This window comes from Berghia stephanieae, chromosome 4, assembly GCF_034508935.2.
Source record: "Berghia stephanieae isolate SIO BIC M18660-M18661 chromosome 4, UCSD_Bste_1.3, whole genome shotgun sequence".
In the NCBI taxonomy this organism is placed as follows: Eukaryota; Metazoa; Mollusca; class Gastropoda; order Nudibranchia; family Aeolidiidae; genus Berghia; species Berghia stephanieae.
Window position 1 is genome coordinate 78,170,854 of NC_088363.1, and position 26,742 is coordinate 78,197,595.

Sequence of the window (26,742 nt, forward strand, 5' to 3'; positions counted from 1 at the left end):
ACGCATTGCAATGTGGTATCTTACTCTAAGGCCGAGAAGCTACCCAATTCACTCGTCGCTGTTACCATCGTTCTTTTCTTCAGTGGACGTCATTGTTCCCGGCACTGGTGCTGTTGCTGCTTCTGCTGCTATTATCCAGTTAACTGCCGTACTCTGGAAAAAACATGGATTTCGCGAATTCCCAGATTTGAGAGTTTTGGCCAAGATGAGGGTCATTTAAATCGATCGATATTTGAAGGTCGTGTTTTCAGGCCAAATTTTTTAATACATTATTCAAGGGTACGACAGTTAACTGGTTAACGATGTAACCCAAAGATTACTCGTTTTCAGTGTATAATAGTCACAATGGTGAGATTATAAATAAATGCATTAAGCATAAGAAATAACTCGAAACAAAATGTTTTATTTCTTAGATTGCTTTATTAATTATTCCCCAATGAAATGGTTTTCAAAAAGAATTTATTTAAAATAAGTGAACTATATTTTTATTATGCATCACAGATCGCTCATAAGCAGTTGGTGGTAAACAAGACTCTCTCTCTCTCTCTCTCTCTCTCTCTCTCTCTCTCTCACACACCCACGCACACAGACACACACACTCTCTCTCTCTCTCTCTCTCTCTCTCTCTCTCTCTCTCTCTCTCTCCACATATAAAAACAGTAAATCATGCCCAACTCTTGTCCATTATTATTAATACAGTTTTTCCCCTTTATTTTGCCAGATCTTCGTATTTTACCACGCCAGCAAAACCAACTTATTAATATAAATAAAATAAAACAATGTCACACGAGTGAGATTATCACAACATAATACTCGCATCGGTAATACACGCCTCTAAGGCTTCAAGAATGAAACCCTATTTATTTAATATCTTTCGAAAGACATCGTTTTGAAAATAAAATAATAATAAATAATAATAATAATAATAATATAATAATAATAATAATAATAATAAATAATAATAATAATAATAATAATAATAATAATAATAATAATAATAATAATAATAATAATAATAATAATAATAATAATAATAATAATAATAATAATAATAATAATAATAATAATAATAATAATAATGCAGAAGCGTTATGCTGAATATAAAAGATTAAAAGACGAATAATACATAAATAACTATTTATAGCAATCTTTACTACACTACGTCTATAACCATCTATACCATTTCATAAAGGCCCAGGCCAATCTGAAATTCTGTCGAGTCGACCAGAGGGAGGTAACCCATGCTCAACCGTATCTTGCGAAATTTGGAGGTTACTCCCCTTGCCTGTAGATTTGATAAGATGAATAATTCCAAGATATTAAGATAAAAATGCTAGTGCTGAATTAGTAACTATATAGCTGCATATTAAAAAAAAATCACATGTAAAGTATAAGGTTGTAAAATTATTGTACAATTTAATCGTAAATTATCACACCCATGTAGACTGAGTATGATTTGAAATTATAAAATGATCTCTATATGTTAAACCAATTATGAAGCCTCTGTTTTTACCCAAGAAATACATGAACAACGATATAAACTATTAAATGAAAGTAACTAATTTAATCAACACTAAATCATGTAGTTAATCAATTTTTTTTTAATCGCACAAGTAAGAAATAAAATGTTGATATTTAACAGTTAGTATCACATTTACATGGTGCTTAAATGACTAGGAAATGAAAACGAATATAAAATATAAATAAAAAAGGAATAATATAAAGATTAAAGTAAACATATGTGAAGAATCGCCTAAAAATGTTAATATATCGAGGTGTTTTATATGCTAAAAATTGAATTCAGTCATTTATCGACTCTTGAAGACAACGAATATAATTTCTTAAACTAACAAAATATGAATTTCAATTTCTTGTCATTTTTTTAGCTTTACATATGCATTTTTGGCACTTCGACATAATTCTAATTTGAGGCAACTGGTCACATACGTGTCTGAAATACATTAACTTTAAGTTGCTGATAACTTTTACATTGTTTTTTTTTTTTTTAATCTACATCTACCTCAATATCATTTCATTCAGTGGAAAATTCTTTGGGATGAGGTCAACAAGGTGAAAGAGAAAAAAAAACCTAAAAATAGAATTAGAGAAATGGGTTTCAAACTCAGGCAATATGAACCAAATAGAACCGATTATCTAATCAAAAGAATAGATAACTGACCCTTCCACAGTCTTTTTGTAGACTCATTTTGATGATTTTTCGATTCTATTTATCGGTGTCCGGTTCATCGTTTTCCTTTGTGTAATTTCTTTAAAATAGTTTTGTACAATGCAACATTTTAAATTGTAAATACGTTGGTATCACAAGATGGTTGAATTCATAGAAATGATTAATTCCAAGAGATTCGAAAGAAAAGCTCTCCTCCGATTTAACGTACGAAACGAAATAGAGGGCTTGACTCCTCATCTCTTTATAATATGTCGAAATAACCATTTCAGAGGGTCACAATGCCTTTATATCCACCTTATTTTCAAAAGAGGGATTCTGATTTGAAATGACCCTGAAGTTTTTCGAGAAAACTTCTAACTTATGCCTTATCTGAATTAAATGGAATAAATGGTAAACTATGAATTTTAAGTAAGGAAGGACCAGCATGAAAGTGGCAGCTATACAGTAAGAAATGTTCCCAAAAAAAATATATATTCAACAGGTAACAAATAAACAATAACAACAACAACACAAAAAAGCAATATGTACAACTCACCTTTGTCAATTTGCCATGAGATCATAACAATTAGTTTTATAAAAATATAAACACTAAAAAAAAAAAGTTAATAAAATATTATGCCCTTCCACCAAGGCATCATCAGATATCGTCGCCTAGGCATTCCATGAAGGAATATAGATAATTCATGTCAACAGGAATCACCCATGTTGTCCAAAGTGAGCAGATTGGGGGTTAATAATCTTGCCCAAGGAAAGAAAAACGAAAGTGCCTGAAGCGGGGCTAGAACCCGGGTTCTTCCGGGTTATAGTGCAATGCCTTAACCACTGGGCCACTTCGCTCCCCATAAACACTAAAACAAACAAAAATAACCTGCATGGTGAAAAGTCAGGTAACATGCCATTGTTCATACAATTATTGTAACGTGCCAAATTATCCAGTGTTGAAAAGCTAATCTCATCGTCCTATATTCAACATTAATTTCTAATTCAAAAAAAATAATCAAATTAAGTTTGAATATTCAAATTTACTTAAGTTGAAATTAATGCCTCATTCAATGACCACAAAAGTAGCAAATACTTTTAATTATCATTATCCGTGTCCCAAAAGACAATTTAAATCATACACTGGAAATAGCAAGATCTTGATTAAGGAGATAAATCTAGAACCGCCGTAAAAAAAAATTACGATGGGTTTGAAAATAATGAAATGTTTCCGATTTTTTAAATTGGTTCAAATCACAATGATATTGATATCTTGTGATTGAAATTGAACAACAAATAAATGTTTAAGAGTGATAAATGGAACAGTGGAAAGTAAAGGAAAATGAAAAGACAAAGAAATCAAATTAGGATGGAATTTGAAATAATGTTATTGTCATGTAGCACAAAAAAAAAAAAGAAATGGATTAGACAATCGAAAATGACCCATAAAAATGGTGTAACAGGAATGAATTGGTACAGAATAATAGGGCACTAAATTGGAACTGAATTATAGATTTGGAAAAAAAAGGGACCCGAATATACAGATATAAATTGATCATGATATATCTGGTGATAGGATGTATACTAAGAAAATAAGATGGTGATTTGGGATGGTACAACAATATGATATGAAACCAGAGCAGAGAATGACAAATGAAAATGTAGAATTTTTTTATTTGGCAACTACAGCGCGATTTATAGTTTATCAATGGAAATAAGTTCTAAAATCTATTTACATGAAAAATCGAGCTTCAAATACGACCTCTTTACTATAGATATCTATTAAAAATTGAAATTGCAAAAGAAATCGTGGCTAGTAAACACAGCGAGGTGGTCAAGATGGATTATTGAAATTAAACTTTAATATAATTTCAGCATTGTCATCTTTGCAAAATGTAAAAAAAAAATAAGCGTCTATGACAAATGAAGTGGTGGAGAATATGGTGCTGATATTGGAGATGTCGGCATTTTGATCTCATAAGGAAGGTTGTGAGGCAGTGTGATGACCGTTGCCGCGGGTACCAACGGCCGAGGTTTGTAAGCTGGTGATGAAGACCTAGACTTGGCTGATCCCATCGGGCTGTCAAATTTCCTTGCAGATTTGAACGGGGAGCTGGGAGACCTGTGGCTGAATCTCATCACAGGCGTGTTACGGCCATGTTGAGAGCATCTGGAGATAACTAGTGGGGATGGACACCCGGGTCTCTCGAAAGAGGGTGGTTTAGGAGGAGAAGGTTGGCTTCCGTATTCCTCTATCAACTTGCCGATTAGATCACGGTCTGCAGAAAATGAGGTGATTGGGGGTGGTGGAGGATTACATGGGTACATCTATCAACAAATGTACAGTCTACTGCCTGTTATCTTACTTTGAGTCATCCCACATGCACAGCTATCCCAGTTTGTTCAATTAATATTCACCTATGCCATATAAAAACATCCATTTTAAAGATTCTTGAGTATAGAGAAAAATAAACAGTAATTTTACTTTATAATCTATAAATTCTTCCCAAAATATTAAAACAAACTAAACTTGAAATCAAGTTAACATAACGTTATTAACGATTTTAAACTGTCAATCAAACCTGATTACATTTTCCATCAGCACAAGTGTAGATAATCTGAAATTCATACCGTGCTTCTACTATGAAGATTTTATTTATTATATTTTCCTCTCTCTCTCTCTCTCTCTCTCTCTCTCTCTCTCTCTCTCTCTCTCTCTCTCTCTCTCTCTCTCTCTCTCTCCGCCCAATCCACGTTGAAAGGTTTGTTCGAAGTAAACTTACAGGTGTTAAACATAATATTTTATCTGGGATGAATATTGTCAGATAACTGGCGGAAGACCATCTTTATAAGGTTTGTGATTTGATGACTTATATCGTGATACTATAAAATTGTCTATTTATTTCTTTTTCGAAAGCACCAGAAATAGAAAACAAAATAAGAGTATGAATGAAGTAGTTATCAATGAACAAAAATAAAATAAAAAAATTATTGACTCAATTTTCAGTCCCAGAAACTCACCTCTATAATCATTCATTGCGTTTCTTAAATATAAGAGAGAAAAAACCCCCAACAAAAACCCGATATTAGTAACTAAAAGTAATCTAAAAAACCATTAAATGAAGACCGATTATCTGACATTTTAACTCTTGTAAAGTTCTAAAAACATAAGAGAGCGTGCCTGTATATTTGTATGTCATAGTCTATCAGCTTCAGTCTCACTCACAGACAAAACGCAATTGATATAACCATCATGTTGCTTGTAGGCTTCAATGTTGAGGAACTTAAACATAGATGTATGAATAACTGATCGGTGTTATCATACTTAGCAGCATTAAATACGACTATGTCTTGTGATATGACACCCGCCTTCGGATCGGAAGGTCCTGGTTTCGAGTCCCGTTCTGAGTGGCGCATTGTTGAGTAATTGGTAAAGGCTCTTTACTCACTTTCTCTCACTGTACTCAGGTGTGAAATGAGTCCCTGGCCGTTAACAGCGTTGTCTATGTCCGAAAAAGTGTAATATCGTCAAACAGGCGTTATGTCTTATCCTACATATTTTGTAAATTTTTTATTTTTTTTATTTTTAATTTATTAATTATAGCAGCTGATTAAGGACCTCTTGTAAAAAGGCTTTGAGCACGTTTTAGCGCTATATAAATTTTACGCACACACACATATATTTGTTAGAAAGGATTTTATATTGTCCTATCGCTAAAATAGCCCCAAAGAAACCCGGAAAAGTCCTGGTCAAAAGAAGTTAGTTGACAGATCTGATGTCGCACAGTTATGGGTAGCAAAAATAAACAGCTTTAAATTAATCCAATTATTGCCACCGTTCTTAGGATGCTTAGGATTTCAAAATGCCTTCACGACGAGAAAATTGCCGATATCAGCTGCAATGAACATAACACGCGACAAATTGGACTCCAACGATCTATATAAACAGTGCGTAATTGACCTATCTCTAAAATAATTCAACACTTGACAAATTGGACTCCAACGATTTATATAAACAGGGCGTAATTGACCTATCTCTAAAATAGTTCAACACTTGACAAATTGGACTCCAACGATCTATATAAACAGTGCGTAATTGACCTATCTCTAAAATAGTTCAACACTTGACAAATTGGACTCCAACGATCTATATAAACAGTGTGTAATTGACCTATCTCTAAAATAGTTCAACACTTGACAAATTGGACTCCAACGATCTATATAAACAATGCGTAATTGACCTATCTCTAAAATAGTTCAAATTGGGGGTTGAATGAATGTGATTGTCACTGTTCAAGCCGTTCATTCGGTTCTAAAGGCCCGATGTAAAATGACACAACTTCTGAAACAGTAAGTAGCAACGAAGAGATACCAGGCTGGTGGCATGTGTGGGTCCTTGAAATCATTATTAACTGTTGAACGGACAGAAGCGTTTATCAAATACAATTTGCCGTTCAACAAAAAGTACAGATGAAAGAAAGTCGAAGTTATGGACAATTCAAGATCCACACAATAAGAGAGACACGTAGACACAGTATTCACAATAGAAATGCAATAGGTATAAAGCACAAGAACATCCTCTAAGCCAAAGAAAAGATATTTAAAAAAAACAGTGCTCATTTGTACACACATCTATAAAATTGTTAAGGGGCAAAAAGTAAAATTTTGTATGATCTTTTGTATTTTTATCCAGTGTTGAAAAAGAAATAATTTAATACCACAAGTGTTGAGAAAGTGTGCGATTATATACTGGTTATACTAAAAGAGGTCTCGATTTTTATAGGTAAAATTAGAATATATTATGTAACAGAAGACCATACTTAACTTCACTTTATACATAAAGCGTATATGGATGTTATCCATAATACCTATCATTTGAAATACAAGTCACACTATGAAAGTAGTACAATACAAATGGTACTTTCACCTTCATATTTATATGAATTTCGATTCTGGAATTGTTCAATTCATGTACAAACTGTTAAAAACAAATGATTTGTAAATACCACTACCCAATATTTACAGACGCGTTGAAGTAACCATTGGTTTATTAATTAACATAATACGTCTTAGAAGCTTTGCACAGTTTTGTTGACAGGTGTGGGGGTGTCGTATAATATTAGGTAAAATACCTTGCAATTTCGGCAAATTTCACATTAAGAAATGAATGTGAATTTTCATGACCAACTAATCTACCCCTCCCCTCTCTCCAATCCCCCAAGCTCGGCTAAAACATTAGAGTCTAACAACTTGACAATACAGAAGTAATAATAGCGAAATAAAAACTATATTAATTAAATTACGTAGTTTCAAAATGTAAGATGTCTATTTTTACGGCCCCCCTCCCCCTCGCCCCATCCTTTATTAAACCATTAGTGTGCGACTTTTCAAAGTAGTGACTTGTATTTCATACAGTCAAAATAGTAAGCAAGCCAATTTCAAGTTTATGTTGAATCCTTACACATAAACTTATAACACCAGTTATCGATATAGCATACATACACTTTTTCAAAAATTATAAATTTAAAAAAAAGAATTGATAATGAAACGAACAGCTCAAACCCAGGAAAGAAAAAAAAGAAGAAGAAAATAATGTTTCAAAAAAATAAATTTAAAATTTAAAAAAAAGATAGAAAGAAAGAAAGAAAAGAGAAGAAGAAAGCTAACCTTCGCCACATGATTTGTTGTAGTGTTTTTTCAATGCCTCGGCTCCCAGCTTTCTCCCTACGTCTCTTATTTGTTCCTCCACAGGCCCGGCGTTGTCATTGAAATGCCTGTCATAGGTCGTGCGTGTGTTCACCCCAAACATACGTTTATTGGCAGTTGGCACTGGAAGAATGAGATGCAGAATTTGATAAAGATACAAATAATAAAAAAAATGTATTAATCATTAATGAAAAGGAACAAAACGGGAGATATTAGAGAGTTCTATTTACTCTCTAAGTACCATGTATAACGTAAAACTTATGGCATGAATGGATAATTAAAGATGTTTTTTTTTTTTCAAATCAGCAATTTACAAATGTATCAAGTTGTGTTTTACATTAACTAACCCCCCCGTCACACCCCCCCCCCCCCCCCAAAAAAAAAACAAAAAAACAAAAACAAAAAAAAACACAAGAAAATAATAAATAAAAATTTAAAAAAAAACAAACAAACAGAAAAATAAAACATATGTAATAAGCCGTCATTGTGGTACTTATATTCCCCCAAATGTGCGCCCCGGATTGAAAATCATTAAACAAATATGGTCAATGGCACACCATTTGCTAGATTTCATTTACCCTCTCCCACATCAAAGACCACTTTTTAAAACATTGTTTATTATACATCTTGACATTCGGGAGGAAGAGTGAAATCTATCAAAGGATGTACATTTAACCATTTATAAAAATAATTTTCATGGGGGGGGGGGGGGGGGGGGACTAGTCTTAGTCACCACAATCGGCCTTAGTCACCCATTTCACGAGGCATATTCCAAAGGTGGTGGTGGGTGGTGGTGGGGTCCTAAGAATTTGTGACGCTCAGAATTTTTCACCCCCACCCCCCTCACCCTCATAAAATGTGGGGAGGGAAAGGGAAGGGAGAGAGAGAGAGAGAGAGAGAGAGAGAGAGAGAGAGAGAGAGAGAGAGAGGGGGGGGGCAGAGTGTGTGTATCTGTTGGTGGGTGTGTGGATGTGGTTGTGAGAGAACCGGAGAGAGAGGGTTGGTTTGAAGAAGTGATGATTAAATTCAAGGCTACTGAAGATACACATAGCGATACACGAAAATAAATAAATAATTTACTCTCTCTCTCTCTCTCTCTCTCTCTCTCTCTCTCTCTCTCTCTCTCTCTCTCTCATCGTTGTTAGCAAAAACAATATAACACACCATTAAAGCTTTGTACAAAGGTTACCAATGGAGAAGTTTACGAACAACAAAATCGATTTTAATAGGCATCTAAATTATTCAAACTTTTTTCGTGATACTGTCAGGGAAGTAAAGCCAGCTTTTATTATGGTCTATTTCAACGCTTGATAAGGCTACCTCTGAAACCTATGTTGTGGACTAATTATAACTATTATTCTGGGCTGAATAATGGCGACACAAGATTCCTTAACAAAACGCACCCTGGAGATTGTTATGTTGTTGATATGAATTACAATATTGTTATTATGATCATTAAAATATTAAGCAATTCCATTACTTCACGTCAGCTCTTTTAATACTGAAGTAGACTCTAATAATTATTGATGGCAATCAGCCGCAGGAAAAATAATTTAAAAGAATAACATTAAAGAGAAATTAGAGAACATTGTATGAAAAATCAATCATTCATCAACGAAACGAAAATCAATAGATCTTTTCAGTGGGCGGAGAACGCACTGAATGCCACAATTATATTATTTTATGGAGGACCAATAGCGAAAGTGAAACAATTGACAAACACGATAAGGGAGTGGAGAAGGAGGACAACAGAGCGAACATTCTGACAACTTGCTTTTTGTCACGCATGGCAAACTCTTCAGATAATGGACAATTATGGAGTCGCAAGTGAGCAAACCGTTTGTATTCATTTCAAAATATTGTAAACATGGTTACGTAAACAGAATAATGATCACTGGTTTAGATATAAGCAAACACTGTCTTTCAATAAGAGTTTGCCCGACAAAAATATCGTATTGATAGGCTTTTCCTATTCTGATTTGTGAAAGAACAAGGATTGATATCGATGATGATGATGATGATGATGATGATGATGGTGATGATGATGATGATGATGATGATGATGATGGTGATGATGATGATGATGATGATGATGGTGATGATGATGATGATGATGATGATGATGATGATGATGATGGTGATGATGATGATGATGATGATGATGATGATGATGGTGATGATGATGATGATGATGATGATGATGATGATGATGATGATGATGATGATGATGATGAAAAAAACAAAAAGACACCCGGGACAAACGCAATGCAATGTGTTATCTTACTCTAAGGCCGAGAAGCTACCCAATTCACTAGTCAGACAAATCTGTTGTCTCCAGTCTAACGCTCTCCTTACCCGTTACGTTACAATGAGCCTTTTTAGTATTCATATTTATTATGGACAAGACAGAATATGAAGAAAAATCTTGTTTATCTTGTTTATATTAATATGAATGCAATACTATTTTGCAAGCTCTTTTTCTTAAACAAAATTATATATAATACAATCAATTTTAAATTATTAAAGAGTAACTAGAGATAAAAATTGTAGTCGCTTTAGTTAACTTTAAAAATCAACAATTTTCTACCATAAGTTTTAATTAAATAACTCATCGAAATCCTTAAAATAATGTAGTCTGGCATCAACTTTCATTTCAAGTTTTAATGACTTATGTTCGTGAAGTTCTGAATTTGGAGCCAAATTTCATAATTCTGCTATTTTTATTTTTTTGTAAAAGTAGGTAGGCCTAGTAATATATATACATACCAACTGCTGAGGCAGCCAAAGCCTTCTTCAGATTAGCACCGTATCTGGTCGTGGGATTGAGCAGTTCATGTTGTTGAAATGGTAGCTGGTAAGACTCTCTCTGGTTTGAATCCATACCATAGCCTACATTGTCTTTCCAGTCAGGTGGCAGATTGTAAGCTGATTTCACTTGAAAACCTGAAAATAAAATGCAATTTTTTAGGGGTATTAAAATAATGCATAACGCTTCCCTCCAATAATAAATTTAAAATAAAAATTGTCTCCGGGTCAGCGATAAATCTTTTTCTTTCTTAACATTACCAAAAAAAAGCCTTGTTTTGAAACGTCGAATATTAACCTTCTCCAACCAACAAAAAAACAACAAAAAACAAACAAAACCTAACATAACAAGTTGTCAAATAATTATTAGTAAAATATGGCACATATGTCCGAATAAGCCAGGTGCTAAAAACAGGTTTTCAAATTCAAATGACAAGAAATTCTTAATTTTAGAAGGGTGGGGGGGGGGGGGGGTATCCATACCATAACGACATAATACCGTTTCGAGGCGATTGTTCACAAACAAAATAAACCAATCACTCAATATTTTTTAAACAGCATAGGCGAGATGCGTACCTTGTGGGATGCCAAGATAGTCGTTCTGGTAAACAGAATGACACAACCTCTTTGTGATCTGGTTCAACTTCTGATTGGTTAATTCTGGAGAAACTTTTTCTAATTCATCTCCACCGGCAGTCCTTTTGGGAAATTTCCATACCATGAATTCCTAGGGGAGAAATTTACAACATGCAGTACAAAGGAAAAAAACAAAAGGAAAACATTGCTCATTCTTTGTTCTGGCAATTTCTAACATGTGAACAATGACAGATCTTTATATCTCATTTATTACCCCAAGTCAAAGTGACAATACAAAGCTTTTGGAAGCTGTGGACTGTTAAAAGTAACAAACAAAAATAAATATAACAGCTTCAAATAAGAACAAAAAAGAACCATGCTTGTTATTTTGTTCTTTTTTGAAGCTGTTGTATTCAGTTTTGTTTGTTTATTACCCCAGTAAAGTTTATGGAATCAACAGCAAAGTAATGACCATATCTATAAAAATGTACATAACAAAACATATAAGTTAAGAGATCAATACTACTTTTCTTCTCATTTAGATAAGAAAAACCTGGGACTTGCAGTTAAGTTTAACAATTGTTCGAGCCTCAATTATAAGATGGACAGAAAATTACTGTAGACACCATCATAAAAAACTATTTTTCATTTTATATCAACTTAATCAGTCACAATAAAAAATCAAAACAAAACAAATAAAAATAATAACACGTCATACCTCTTTTGATTCTGTCTTTTTATTTTGTTTTTTATTCTTTTTGGTGTGCTTTATGATAAAGGTTGCCCATGGCCATACTTGGTCTCATAAAGATCCCAGATCTATGTATGTCTTTTTGAATAGACTCGTACTTTAACATCAACTATAAACCTAATATTTTCTTCTCATATGATGATTTTTATGACTAACCATCGGGTAAAGATAAATTGGAATTCCCACTATAGCAGTTATTATTTGTTAAAATGCATAGTGGATAGGTGGACCAAGGAAGTGTATTGAATGGATCCCGGACCAATCTTGCTTATTTGAAAATAACTGTGAATTACCTTGGGTGGATGTGGTTTGTTGTTACGGTTTCCAGAGGCAGTTCCTATCCTCTCGGGACTGGCAGGTCGTTGGAATTTTCTAGCATATTCAACGTCGTATGTTGTGGGTCCCATGGGTTGGTTGTCAGGCAGTTGTGTGGCGTAACCATCTGACGTCATCGGTCTGGGTAACATTGTAAATTAAAATTATAAGAGCTGCTAATAAAGTTGTAGGTCACTCGCATTTGAAAACTCAAAACCCCCACTAATGCCCTTTATTCATCCCATAGGGGAATTTGTCTTTATGGTCTATTCCAAAAGAAAGACTGGAATAATCCAAGCGTCAGCCGCAGTGCAGCGTCGCAATCTGAACAAGGGCGAGGTGACTTGCTCAATGCCACACAGCGCAGCGGTTATTCGAACTCCGTGCCTTTTAGGTACGAAGCAAATATCGCACCGCGGAGCCACGCTGCTCCATATGCCAAGGGTAAGGGGGGGGGGGGGGGGAGTATATTGATACAGTATGCAAGTTGGGCAAATGCTTTTAGGGTATTGTTGCAATGAACAGAAACTCGAACCAGAACTGACAGATCTTTGGTTTGAACACATTGGATACACGGTTTATATATCTTTTTGTTGTTGTTGTTGTAGCTTTGCCTTACTTTGTTTATTTAATTCGAGGAAAGGAAGCGGAGGCGAGTCCCTCATAGCTCTGAAGTTTTTAGGACTCTCTATCATACAGTAATTAATCAAGAAAATGAAATAAAGATATGCTGTCATTTTAAAATAAACAACTTAATGTATATTAAATCAATGAAATGTGGAACGAAATATGAATATTATATGAATATAATTCAAACACGGTAACACTACACTTATATTTTCTCATGCATGGTAGAAAACGTCAATGGTGCAAGGAGAAAGTGTTTTGATAATTGCAACGGTTCGTTTGATTGAAATAAGTAAACAATTGATTTTGTAATTTAAATAATACAGTAATCGATGTATGAGGTTTGAAGTCAAAAATAGCTGTTGTCAAATTATAGCAATGTCATGTCACTTTCGATCAATTAATTCTTTCCGACATTTTCCTTTGAATCCGCATTGACACAGCTTGTTGGCTGAAAACAACACCAAACCCTTGCTGTTGTTGTGTAACAATTAGTTTTAAATTTACAACGAATCAAAGCTCTTTTCGTTGTTTTTTTTCCCTTCCTTTCTTCCAACAACTTTTTAAATCTTGGACAAATAAATGTAATTCTGTCACAAATAAAGATGAAATACCCATTGAGAAATGTGTTTTACAGAATTGTAAGACATCAATTTATCTCAACTCTGATTCACTTCGTTTACCTATTTATTCGACTTGTTTAACAAACATTCAAACATTTTGAGAGTAAATCTATAAAACATTATAATCTAACATTTAAATTTTATCTCTCTAAACAACAGAGAACAGTTGCAATTCTTTACACCTTTAACAGATTCAAACTTTCTTGCCATGGCGTAACATCAGTATAACCAATTTTCAACAAATTAATTTTTTTATTTAACTATTCCGTTATTTTAACTACATGTATAATGAATTTTTTATGCCTTGTAAACTGTTATCATTGTATTCTTTCATCATCACAATTGGCATGCCTTGTAAACTGTTATCATTGTATTCTTTTATCATCACAATTGGCATGCCTTGTAAACTGTTATCATTGTATTCTTTTATCATCACAATTGGCATGCCTTGTAAACTGTTATCATTGTATTCTTTCATCATCACAATTGGCATGCCTTGTAAACTGTTATCATTGTATTCTTTCATCATCACAATTGGCATTACTTTCACCCAAGGACACAACGCCTGGTTGATCAAGAATTCAGTGTCAGCAATCTGTGAACACTTGTTACCACAGCTGAAATCGTCAAAGTTGTTATGCTTTTCTATTGATGTCAGAAAATGTTGTTGGAAATTGTTGTTGTTGTTGTTGTTATTGTTATTATTATTATCATTATAATCATCATCATCATATCATTATTATTATTATTATTATTATTATATTTATTATTATTATTATTATTATTATTATTATTATTATTATATTATTATTATTATTATTATTATTAATATTATTATTATTATTATTATTATTATTATTATTATTATTATTATTATCATTATTATTATTATTATCATCATCATCATTATCATCATCATCATCATCATCATCATCATCATCATCATCATTATGATGATGATGATGATGATGATGATGATGATGATATATTATTATTATTATTATTATTATTATTATTATTATTATTATTATTATTATTATTATTATTATTATTATTATTATTATTATTACTATTATTATTATCATTATTATTATTATTAATAGTATTTGTGTTATTATTATTATTATTATTGTTATTGCTGTTGTATGGACTCACCGTATAGCGTTGACATCACTGTCAGCTTTGGGGATATATTCTCTTTTGTATGTGGTACTATAAGGATTAAGGGATGCAGGGGGACATCTGCTGCCTGGAAAGTGGGGAAAGAAGTAACTTTATAATTTAAACAAATAATAAAAAAGATAACTGAATAATCAAATGATAATAATAATAATAATAATAATAATAATAATAATAATAATAATAATAATAATAATAATAATAATAATAATAATAATAATAATAATAATAATAATAATATAATAATAATAATAATAATAATAATAATAATAATAATAATAATAATAATAATAAAGACAAAAACCCAACTGAACACCAATCTTTGTCTCGACCAAGGAATTGCCGAGGAGACTAGACATTCATCACGGTTGACCGTAATGATCAATCTCACGGACAACTGATTACAGGTCCACCGTTACATGTAGACAAAACAAGAACTGTTTGGTTAACCTGGAACTGCAGATAACCCCACTCGTTAGCTGATCGAAGACACAGAGCGAGGGGAACAGGGCAACCAGATAGTTTCACTTCTGACACCAAAAATCATGAGAAACAAATTTCATGATAGATTGCCTATATCTGCAGTGGTTTATTTTGAACATTCATATGTGACGAATAATTGGCTGTTAAAAATCAGTTTCATTTTTCTTGATTACGAGACTGAATTTCCCCCAAGATATTCAAATCTTTAAAAACTCTCTTATAAATTGCTAAGAATAAACTGCTTATTGATGTAAACACTACTACCGTTTTATTTGGATACTTTTTTTTTCCAAGAGAGCAGTAACCGCGTTACGATTCATGCTAATACTGCTCTCTTGAAAACAGGAATTGTGATGTCATATTAGATTAAATCGAACCTCATGTTCAAGCATAGGGTTAATCATGAGGTTTCATCGAGGTATATTCTTAATATTTACAGTATATTATAATATTCACATATAAATATATGGTAAATAACTATAGTCATTCATCCTCCTGTTGTATTTAAGATTATAGTTAAGTAATAAAAATTAAATCAAATTCGATCGAATTAAAATTAGATTCCCTTTTTTCCTCCCCATGATAAGTTTCTCCTCATAGTCTATCTCGAGAAACGACCGATATAACCCAGGCGCCAGTCGCAGACCAACACCGCAAAGTAAAAAATAAGAGCTAAATGTCTTGCTCAAGGAAAAAAACGGCCATCTTCTTTAATTTAACACAATTTGCCTTTCACTACCAGCTTATAACAAAGCAATTTAATTCATTAAATATCTTTAACGATTTATTTTGATTTGTAATAAATTAGGTATAAGATTTTTTTTTGGAATTAATATAGCATCATAGTTAATTCAACGGTCTCAATTTGGATTATGGTAAGAAGATGCTTTAATATTATTGCAAATTGGATATCATGGACGGAACTGGATCGTATCAGTAATTAATATGGGCTTTCATAAATATAAAATAAATAAAGCATTGCAAACACAGGAATCGAACTCTTTAAATGAGAAAAAAATATATAGGTATAAATAATGCCAACAAAATATCTACGTCTCAATTTAAAAATAACGACAAAAAATTAATAGGAAAATTAAAATATTATCATTATGGACCATTTGCTATTAAACCTTTTACGACGGATATTATAAGCAATTAAACGTCACGACATTGAGAACGTCTCAATGTGGTCGTGTCGTCAATCGTAAACCAACCAAACTTGTAAAACATTTGACGACCGCCTCTAAATAATAAGTAATACATAAAGAGTAGATAAATTGCACCAGTAACTTTATGCTTATTTCATTAAATTATTTCAAAATAAAAATGAACATATACGCGCACATAGCACTGGATTATTATACTGAAATAAAACACCGAGATAAAATCGTAGTGAATGAAAAGAAAAAAAGAATTGTATGTTACCTTCCATTTGTGACATGGTGAATCACGTTATATCCCTTTAGATATCAAATTATAGATAACAACGCTGATCTAGATGCTGATCTTAACTAATAAATGAATTCCAAGAATAAATACATCCAATAATACAGGTGAAATTATGTCAAAAGAGCATTAAAATCACTTTCAAACTTTCACTAATTTTCTCAGTCGATGAACTGAATTAAATTCTTGTTTTCCGAGTTTTTTGGGGGGCTTTTTTTATGACAATCTGAACTAATAAATGAGCAAATGCATCCAACTTCATAAACAAACTTTCATCAAACACACTTCTCTAACGAAAGAGAAATAGTCTACGCGAGTGATATTGGACTATCGCTGTCACGCCGACTCACACCATCAAAGGTGTTTTTCTGTGTGGGAATGCAGCCATGGCGACGTTCATAATGGAATATAATATTCAACAGAACGTGCGAGCAAGTGTGAAGTGTGAAGATATCCCAGAGACTGTGAAAAACAAAAAGAGAACGGAGAGAGAAAGATAGATGAAGAGAAAGTGAGAGCGGATGAGAGAAAGAGAGAGAGAGAGAGAGAGAGAGAGAGAGAGAGAGAAGAGAAGGGAGGGAGAGAGAGGGGGGAGAAGAGAGGGGGGGGGGGGGAATCGATTGACTATTCAACCAAAACCAAACTCAATCAGTTGAGGGATGAGCTCTTTTTGTGTATATTATAGTAAGTAAATAAACGGCATAAGAAAAGCGATGGTGGAGGCTACGGGTGTTGGTAGGAGTTAACAAGAGAGGGGAGAGGAAATCGGAATGAATGGGGTGGGGATGGGGATAACTCCACCAAAAACAACATTCTCATTCATCAACAACTAGAAAAGGAGAGAGAGAAAGAAAGAGAGAGAGGGAGAGAGAGAGAGAGAGTGAGAGAGAGGGGGGTAGATATAATATATATATATATATATATATATATATATATATATATAGACTATATAATAGATATAGACAGATAGATAGATAGATAGATAGATAGATAGATAGATAGATAGATACATACATACATACATACATACATACATACATACATACATACATACATACATATGACACAAGTGTAGATCCAAAACAGTTTAATTCGAAGCAAAAAATTAGCATCACCCCAACATAGCGACAGAGGTCGTATTAGAACCGTAAGCCCTGTGGAGGTTGAGTCTAATTCAGTTTGTGAAACGCAAAATTGACAGAAGTAATTCCTTGCTACCCGTACATGTCAATCCCAATATACTTTTCGCCGGATCTAACGAACCCAGCAGCCCAGTTAGTCAAAGGTAGTTGGGGGTGGTTGGGAGAAATTAAAAAACATCGACTGAACCTGGGACCGAAATCAATCGTCTAAGAGACGAACGCCCTATTGTTTGAACAAATATGTCGGATGGACTGAAAAGTGAAGAGAAACATCGATTCATTACCGTTGGGGAGGGGGGGGGGGAGGGGAGGGGGGGTGGTGGTGGTAAGAGGGATTTATCGCTTAAGCACCTGAGTAATTAAAGGTGTTTAGTTTCTGCATCTTAATAACAGAATAGCCATTTTTTTTATTTCTTTCTTATTTAAAAAAAAAAAATTCATTTTAAATTAAACCGTCATATGTTAACATGATTCGACGACTAATGATTTTTTGATTTAAATCGAAAGAACAAAAACCAATTGATTGCTATCGATTGATGATTTGATATACGATGAAAAAAAGTGAAAATCTAGTTCGTTTTAGTTTAGTTGGTTTTTGGGGGTTTTTTTTGTTGTTTTTTTTTTTTAATTCCTGACGTGTTGTATGATAATTCCATATCTAAGCAAGGGATTATTCTATACCTATATAACTCACTTTTTTCCTCTTTTAATTTCTTTTTGCATTTTAGCCCTCTGCCCCTTTAAAACTATAATGATATTAAAGTAACATTGTGATATATTATAACTAAAACTAGTTCAATCAATAATTGCAACGGTCGTTGTTTGTAATCAGCACAACTTATGAATTTTTTCTCACGTTCAGGAGCAGTCTTGGTGGCCTTTACTGCCGAACTCTGAAAAAAAAACTTATTTAAATTTTTGGCCAGAAAACTCATCCTTTAAGTATCGATCGATTAGCATGACCCTTAATTTGTCAAAATCTCGTCAACCGAAGACTTTACGGAAGTCCCAGGTTTGAGAGTTTTTGGCAAGATGAGAACCGTTTAGATCGATCACTATTTGAAGGACGAGTTTTCTGGACAAAATCGTAAATACCCCCCCCCCCCCTTTTCATTTTTTTTTTTTTACAGAGTACTGCAGTTTGGTATTCATCAGATGTCTAGATGATTTGAACAAACATTCAAAATCAAAATATGACATCAACATACGTTTGTTCGATTTCAACTCAATAAAAAAAAAGATGAGGGGAGGACGAAAATGGGGAAGGTGAGAAGGAGAACTCAGAACCTTAATGAAAGCATTAAATATTCTCCATGCTTAATAGTCATTGAATTTTTTTTTTGTTTTTGAAAATAAGAGGCTTAAAATGAATCGGAAAAAGACGACGACGAGAGCGAGGAGGAGGTAGAGGAGGAGACAACACATATACACAATTTTTAAAATATTCAAGGCTTTTACCAAGGATAATTTGGCACAGTGACTAAGAGTAAAACTAGTAAAAAGTTGTCAATGGACCACTTTATCAGTAAAGGAGACAGTCCGTCAGTGACAAAAAAAAAAAAAAAAAAAAAAATCGAATAAGAAGGATCAAGTTTTAAATGTTTTTATGTTATATTGTTATTTATATATTTATCAGTCTGACCATCGTCCTTTTCATTCGGTTGTTTAATTTATTAAATTATTCCTTATTTCACCCATTACTTTTTAAATATTTAATCATGTATACTATATTGAATTGCTTTACTATTTGTTTCATATCGTGTCTTTTTACATCATATAATATGTTATGTTTGGACAGTATTACGTCGTGATGATTTAGATTCAGATAACTAATTCATGGGACGGCTTCGGAATCAACTACCATGAAACACGATGTGTCGCAAGTCCTCCGGATGACAAGTTACACACTTAGAAAGAATTCGGAACCGGATACTGTGACGTCACACCATTGTTGTTTCCTTTTTACTTGATTCAGATTCGGAATTACGGGCCATAATGTTAGACACTGACTAGGGTTCTGTAGGCAATGACCAGAGGCAAAACCAAATGCCTTTCCATTATTGAAGGCATTCGAGACACGCACTATTTGCGTGAAAGGAAACAATTGCAAAACGGATATCTGCATTATTGATTCGAGTCCATTGAACGGTCAAGTAAGAAGGTGTCAAAGAGTGCGGCATTCGGACGCGACAAAAGTTAGAATACCTTAGCGTCTCAGACAGACATGCCAACTGCTTCGTAAATTTCGTAGAGCTATGAATTTTTGGCTCCAACTTCAGAATTTAAAAAGTCAGTTTAAACTCAATAATGTTTGTTAGAAAGAAAATTATCAAAATTATACATAAGGGAGCAGGTACTGGTATAAGATAAAGATCTGAAATAGTGTGTATGAAACGGTGACAGACAAAGCAGAGGAACTCTTAGGTTCGATCCATGGGTTTGTTTGATTGTTTTTTTTTCTTTTCTTTTACTCTCTGCTTTTGTCTGACACTGTTTCGTAAACGCTCTTTCAGATCATTATTTTAGAAATAAAAGTCTGGTGCCAGAAAGCATATTATAATATTCGGCATTTTGAAACCCCATATTGCCGTGCCGAGAGAACATTTTAAATTTTAAAAGATGATTATATATAGCGGCTCCTCATTTTCCCTTCTGAATAAAGCGATTAAAATAGTTTTTAAGGAAGAAAGCCTGGTCTGTGATGACATGTCCAACAATAATTGAATCTCTTTATATTCCTTAAAAGCTTACTTCTCATTTAAACAAGCGAGAAAGATCATAAATATCTAATATTTATAAATAAACTAAATAAAATACAACTCCCTTTATTCATCCCATAGGGAAAATTTGTCTCTAGGGTATATTCCAAGGGAATAGTGGAATAACCAAGGCGTCAGCCGCAGTGCAGCGCCGAAAATTGAGCTAGGGCGAGGTGACTTGCTCAAGGCCACATAAGGCAGCGGCGGGTGATCGAGCTCGATACCTTTCGGGTACGAAGCAAAGACCGTACCGCTGAGCCACGCTGACCCATATTTATTTATTTATTTTCATATTTGCTGTTACTCCTATAATATGTACTCTGAGTAATATACATCATATTATTTCCACAATAAAGCCATTTTGAATTGAATTAAAATTGGAACAAAGAACGTTAAACGCTAAACGACACGTATGATATGTTAGTCAACTAGAAACAAGTCCTTCGTTTCCAATTGGGTTTGTAACTGATTTTCACACTTTGTCAATGAAATGATTGGCATACTTCTATTGCAATGTCACGTTTGTCCATGCCTTATCGAGGAAATGCTCGCTGGAGTAAATAGGGAAAACCTGTGGGTACGACATTCTCAAGAGTTATCTTGTTGGTTTTATCTCGCCAAACAAAGCATTCATCTATGGTCATGAATGATTTAACAAAGAAACCTTTCTGTTCTGCCCATACGATAAATAAGCAGATAGATAAGGAAACTATGAGTGAATGAATGACTGATGATAATGACGAGAACGATGATGATGATGATGATGATGATGATGATGATGATGATGATGATGATGACGATGCTTATGTTGCTGCTGCTGCTTGTGAACATGATGATTAATTACAGGTATTTAATAGAATCCATAATCAAGACTGTACAAAACAAAAGTTAATAATTTTTTTCAGTTGTCGTTAAAAAATGGATAAAGCTTAGCGCACTTTTCTAACAAAGTCCTAGGATAAATGCATTATTTAAAATGGAACTTACAACCTTAGGAACAACTTTGGTAAAAATAAAAAATAACTGTCATCCCCCCCCCCCCTCATCTCTCTCTCTCTCTCTCTCTCTCTCTCTCTCTCTCTCTCTCTCTCTCTGTCTCTCTCATAAATTCGTCAATCTATCTCCTAAGTAAACGTATCATCATGAACGCAGCAAAGTCGAAGAAAAGAATCATCCCTTATCTAAATGCAAAAACACCTGTGGTTAATTTTTTATAACGTTTGACTAGCAAATAAAGGACCAAAGTCTGATTGCTCTGAGCCCAATGCTATCGTCTTTAGATTACTATGTCTGAGCCCCATCCTTCCTTTCCATCCAATATTGATTGGGAGCCTGGGTCTAATTAAGATCTGTCTGTGAAAAAAAAATGACCAACAGGCTATCCCGAAGGCAGAAAGCAATTCTTCAGTGTCAATTTCAAACTTGTTAAAGCCGATTATTATCTGACGACGAACTGCTATCATTTCCGTTTGGCTCAGTGAAGTGTGTTCTGGGGAAAAATGCATGTTAATTGTCCACAAAACGTTTGCATGAACAAATCCCAAGCTTAAATACCTAAATTATAATGATTTTGGACGATAAAAAGGTGTAATGGTCTCAAAGTGTAACTTTGTGATTTTCTGTCTAAACTCAAATATTCAACTATGATTTTTCTCCCGTATTCCGAAATATAACTTTGATTTTCCACCTAGAGTTAGAGAATATGTTTCTGTGTCTTTCCTTCCGAACGATTTCCTCCTACAGACTTGCCAACTTTTCAAAATCCCAAATAAGAAATTATAGATTAGCCAACATTGAGTCGGCCACACAGAAAACTAATAACAAATTCAACAGGCAAAATAAAATCAAATAATAATTTAATTACAGGACTATTTTGTAGAGTAGGTGTCTGTATTTTTTTAATCGTATTTTTTTTTTAATTTCTTTTTTCTTTTTGCACTTTATCATGTTATTCATATAGGATGATGTCATCCTGTTGCTATTACCAAATCCAAGTCAAATGAATACTTGAAAACGACGTACCATATACCATATTATAATATCAAACATATCCACGATGATCATTGCCATATTTTCAATTGCTGTCATGCATCAAGTTTATTAACATTCCTTTTTAAAAATAATAAAAATGTCAAGCCAGCGCTTATCGGGAAAATGATGTTATCTGGAGTTAGGGAACGGGGCAACCAGATCAGGAATTTCCCGATCAAATTGGGATGGTTGGCAGACCTGCAAAGATATAGCCACATTTTTCCTCCCTAATACAAGAAACAAAAGTTATTTTAACACTTCACACAGTTTATGTAATAAACATGGGATAAGGTTGGCATAACTCAAGGATTATTGAAATGCACTAATTATAGCAGGTCATCTCTCCTCGTTTTGTGATCATAAAGTCACTCATCATTGAATCAGAGGCCAGTCTTATATAAGCTGTTTATTGTTTTAAAGTTTATTTTGATATGTACTAAAGTATTTTAATTTACTATATTAAATTGGTTAATGATGAATGTTAAAATCTGGTTCGTTCTTCAATTAATTTATCATTATACTCTCTCACTCGCGACCTCCCCCCCCCCCCCCCCCCCCTAACTATTCATATATTTGAGTCTCATTCTTTTTCTTTCCTTATGAATTATACTGAGATGATCAACCATATATTCACGCTACATTATTTGACATTAGGTAGAAAAATCATAGTTGTAGAGAGCTCTGAGATAATACCAAAATAAATGTCCGATTCCTGAACTAAATAAATTGCTTATAAATTTGAAAGTTGTCTAACAATGCAATCTGTTGTCATAGCTTATTGTCAACCTCAGATCCAGTCACAATCAAGCGGAGGACTAACAAACAAGTTAAACTGTCCTCTAAAAATAATTTAACGATTTCAAGGTTGAACAAATTGAAAATCCTGATGACCTTGTGCCGTGATCTGAATCAGGCAAAACCCAAAATTTAGAGCTGATTGAATTTTCTAAAATTATCAAAGTGCTGAAGATGTGTAGGTAATTTTTAAATAATGCCATAGGCCATTCCAACATCATTATAAAAAGATAGATTAATAAAACGCAAGACATTAAGCAAAGATTTTGGGAAATACGCTTACAATCCATATGATCAATAATCCTTGTCTTTTCATAAAAATAACATAGCCATTGTTTCATGTGCATTTACTAACCTATTCTAATTACAATCGAATCCAGAAATGGGGATTTATTGGGACAATCATTTTCTCAATGCGTTAGTTTATTTTTTATGAAGGTCTGATGTCTATCAAAAGAACAGCTCATTGAAAATTTGCCTCTGATGGGACATGGTGAAAGAAAAGTGTTTATTAGCGTTTTCAAAACAGATTTAAACCTTATCTTCAGTTTATTGACAGGGTGCAACAATTTCCTGTCAAACATAATTAATATCATTACTTGACTTATGGCACTTTTGCTGATGAGTTATGTTAAGCTGAAGAACAACCCAAGATCATTCATTGTTGGTGGAAGGGTAGAACATTCAGAAGACAATGAAATCTAAATCAAATGTATGACTCTTCAATGAAAGGGACGTGATTTCCAATTTGCCAAAAGTAAACATTGGGTGACTGCCAATAAGATATTGTCAAACGCCTGACAAATTGCAGTCATGTTATATCCAGTTGTCCACTTGACAGCATTGTACAATGTTGTAAAAATATTATTCTCGGTTCTTTTTGATGCTTTCTTTCCTTTTTATTCTTGTTTTTTTTTTCTTTCAAATTTCTACTCTAAAGTGTAAATAATACTGGGTCATTAAAAAAATTTAATTTCAAGAATTGGATTTGAGAAAAGATATTCGAAATGAGCAAATACTCACCAAAGCTTGGCATAGCAGTCTTTGGTCTTTGAGCCATCTTGACCTGATTCTTCAGTTCATCCCCTAACCTGACAGATGTAATGAGTTCAAGGCATTTGGCCTTATCAGGGAAGTCTGCTTTGTCATAATAATGTTCTAATTCTTTCACAAACTTGCGAGACAACACATTGGCGCCGATCTGTAAAGATAAAATTGTAGATCAAAGTTAAAACAGAGTAACTTATGTGTCCGCATAAGACTGTGCTTATGACAATGTTTTCATGTCGGTGACATAATGAATATAAAAGAATTTTAAAATTTTCTCATGGTATACCACGGAGTGCGGACAACTATTGCTCAACAAAGCACTCGCTCCACACACACACAAAAAAAAAGAGACCAGTATCAGTTCTAGGAGCAGTCATTATGTTTTTTTTGTTTTTGTTTTTTATCTCCCTGGCAATCCAACAGCGATTGGGTAGTTGGATCTGTTAGATCTGAAGGTAATTACCTAGCTATAGACTCTTGCCCAATAGATCTCGATGAGAGTACTTTGCAATTAGCTAGTACCCGATAGATTATATCAATCAAAAAGATAAAAGGTATCATTACTGTCTTTTGATGCAACTAAAAGAAGGATAAAATCTGGATCTATTGGCCTTGTGATGGCTCTGAAGAATACTTTAAAAAATTATTTTACATAAAAATTATGAAATATAACTACATCTTTCATATTTATTGCAAAAAGCTCTTCAAACCCCCAATAACAAAGCAAATCAACAGTAAGACTGACTCCACAAGCTGAGCCTTGGTCTTCAATCGAAACTTGATCTCAGCATGGCTGAGAAAATCAAACGCTACCAATTTGTGAAGAATCATTCCATCACAATCTTAGAGGATCAATTTTCAAAACTTGTTTCCAATATTATAATTTGACTTAAAATACCCCAGAGTGGCGAGTCACTTTCAATTGAAATATAAACTATGTATGTTATAAACAATGATAGTATTACATCATATATTATTACATACAGCACATAGGCTCTCAATGCTTATATATATTTTTTTTCAAACCCATCAAATGGCTAAGATATGAACGGAGACAAATAATAGGATGAATCTGATATGAAATTGTCAAAATTTTAAGTGAGGTGAAAAGGTTCATTAAATGCATCAAACTGGCCAAAAGTATACAGGTTTATGAATTGTTTGGTAAATCTTGATCTCGAAATAATATCTAATGGAGGATTGTCTTCATAAGAAAAGAATTAATATCATGGAAATATAACTGTTGCTCGATTCAAAGTTGTAGTCGAATGCGTGAATCTTATCTATTGTAAATTGATTGTAATTGAACTGAAAAAATGTCTGTTCTGTAAATAATAGTTTTTTTTAGAACTACCACTAAAATTGAATAGCGTGAGTCCTTAACACACTCCACTACATACAGACAGTGGTTTGACAGCCTATTCAAATGACGCAATTTCAAATTTTTAATGTGACCAATTTTATTAAATTAGAAAACAAATCACTCAAATTTTTTTCCGAAATAGCAACATGTAAGAAATACAACAATAACATGGGATGGAAAAGTTTGTTATCATGAAGGAGTTGCCATGCTGTTTGAAAACATGGCAATCTATAAAACTATTCAGTCAAACCAAAGCGGATGGTCTACCCTATATGAAATACCAAAATGATAACAGTATAAAAATTAAACAAAACGATAATTTATTGAATTTGAAGGAGAGTGCTCAATATATTTACTGGTTTTGGTTTTTTTTAAATTAATTGTCAGATATTATTCTAGTAAAGGTAACAAAGATAGGACTGGTTCAAATTTAAAATGAAGTGCTTATTCGCAGTTGTACTGCGAGTAGTGATTTCAAGGGATAATCACTATTCACAGTAGTAGAAGCATCATGCCGTCTCTGAAAATTAGTCTTTGCCCCCTCACTGAACACAACACTGTATTTTCTGTTCAAAATGGCGTGTTGTCGAATGGCTTGAATGAGAATGTGTTAGTTTGAGAAAGAAAGAAAAGGAGGGATGATTGAAACATTTTGCTTGACTGAGAATTCAGATTTTGAACGTTTCAACTTCCCAATCCAATCCATGAAAATTTCCCCATCCCCACCTCTCCGACTTGAACATTCGTTCACACCTTGAAATTTATCAGCTTATCTGTCAGATTTATTTAATGAGAATAGTTCCGTCCCTGTTTATTGTATTATTTACAGTTATTTAAATATATTTTATAAAGTTCCAGGAATCTCTCTCTCTCTCTCTCTCTCTCTCTCTCTCTCTCTCTCTCTCTCTCTCTCTCTCACACACA

The 26,742-nt window shown here is 33.4% G+C and overlaps 1 protein-coding gene across 3 annotated transcripts in view; it reads right to left on the bottom strand.

Annotated features, from left to right (window-relative positions):
- Positions 1-1,042: 1,042 nt before the first annotated feature.
- The window catches only part of LOC144971318 (uncharacterized), a 27,395-nt gene continuing 1,695 nt past the window's right edge, over positions 1,043-26,742 (bottom strand). Inside the window, exons 2-8 of one of the 3 annotated variants that reach the window (XM_078911969.1) lie at positions 24,429-24,606; positions 14,726-14,819; positions 12,299-12,461; positions 11,255-11,405; positions 10,640-10,816; positions 7,835-7,996; positions 1,043-1,285 (exon numbers count right to left, since the gene is read on the bottom strand). In XM_078911969.1, coding sequence (XP_078768095.1) covers positions 1,185-1,285; positions 7,835-7,996; positions 10,640-10,816; positions 11,255-11,405; positions 12,299-12,461; positions 14,726-14,819; positions 24,429-24,606 — 1,026 coding nt within the window. In that variant the 3' untranslated portion in view covers positions 1,043-1,184. Of the gene's footprint in view, positions 1,286-1,993; positions 4,447-7,834; positions 7,997-10,639; positions 10,817-11,254; positions 11,406-12,298; positions 12,462-14,725; positions 14,820-16,657; positions 17,053-24,428; positions 24,607-26,742 lie in introns of those variants that run through there. The other 2 variants (XM_078911967.1, XM_078911968.1) reach the window with 2 other exon arrangements.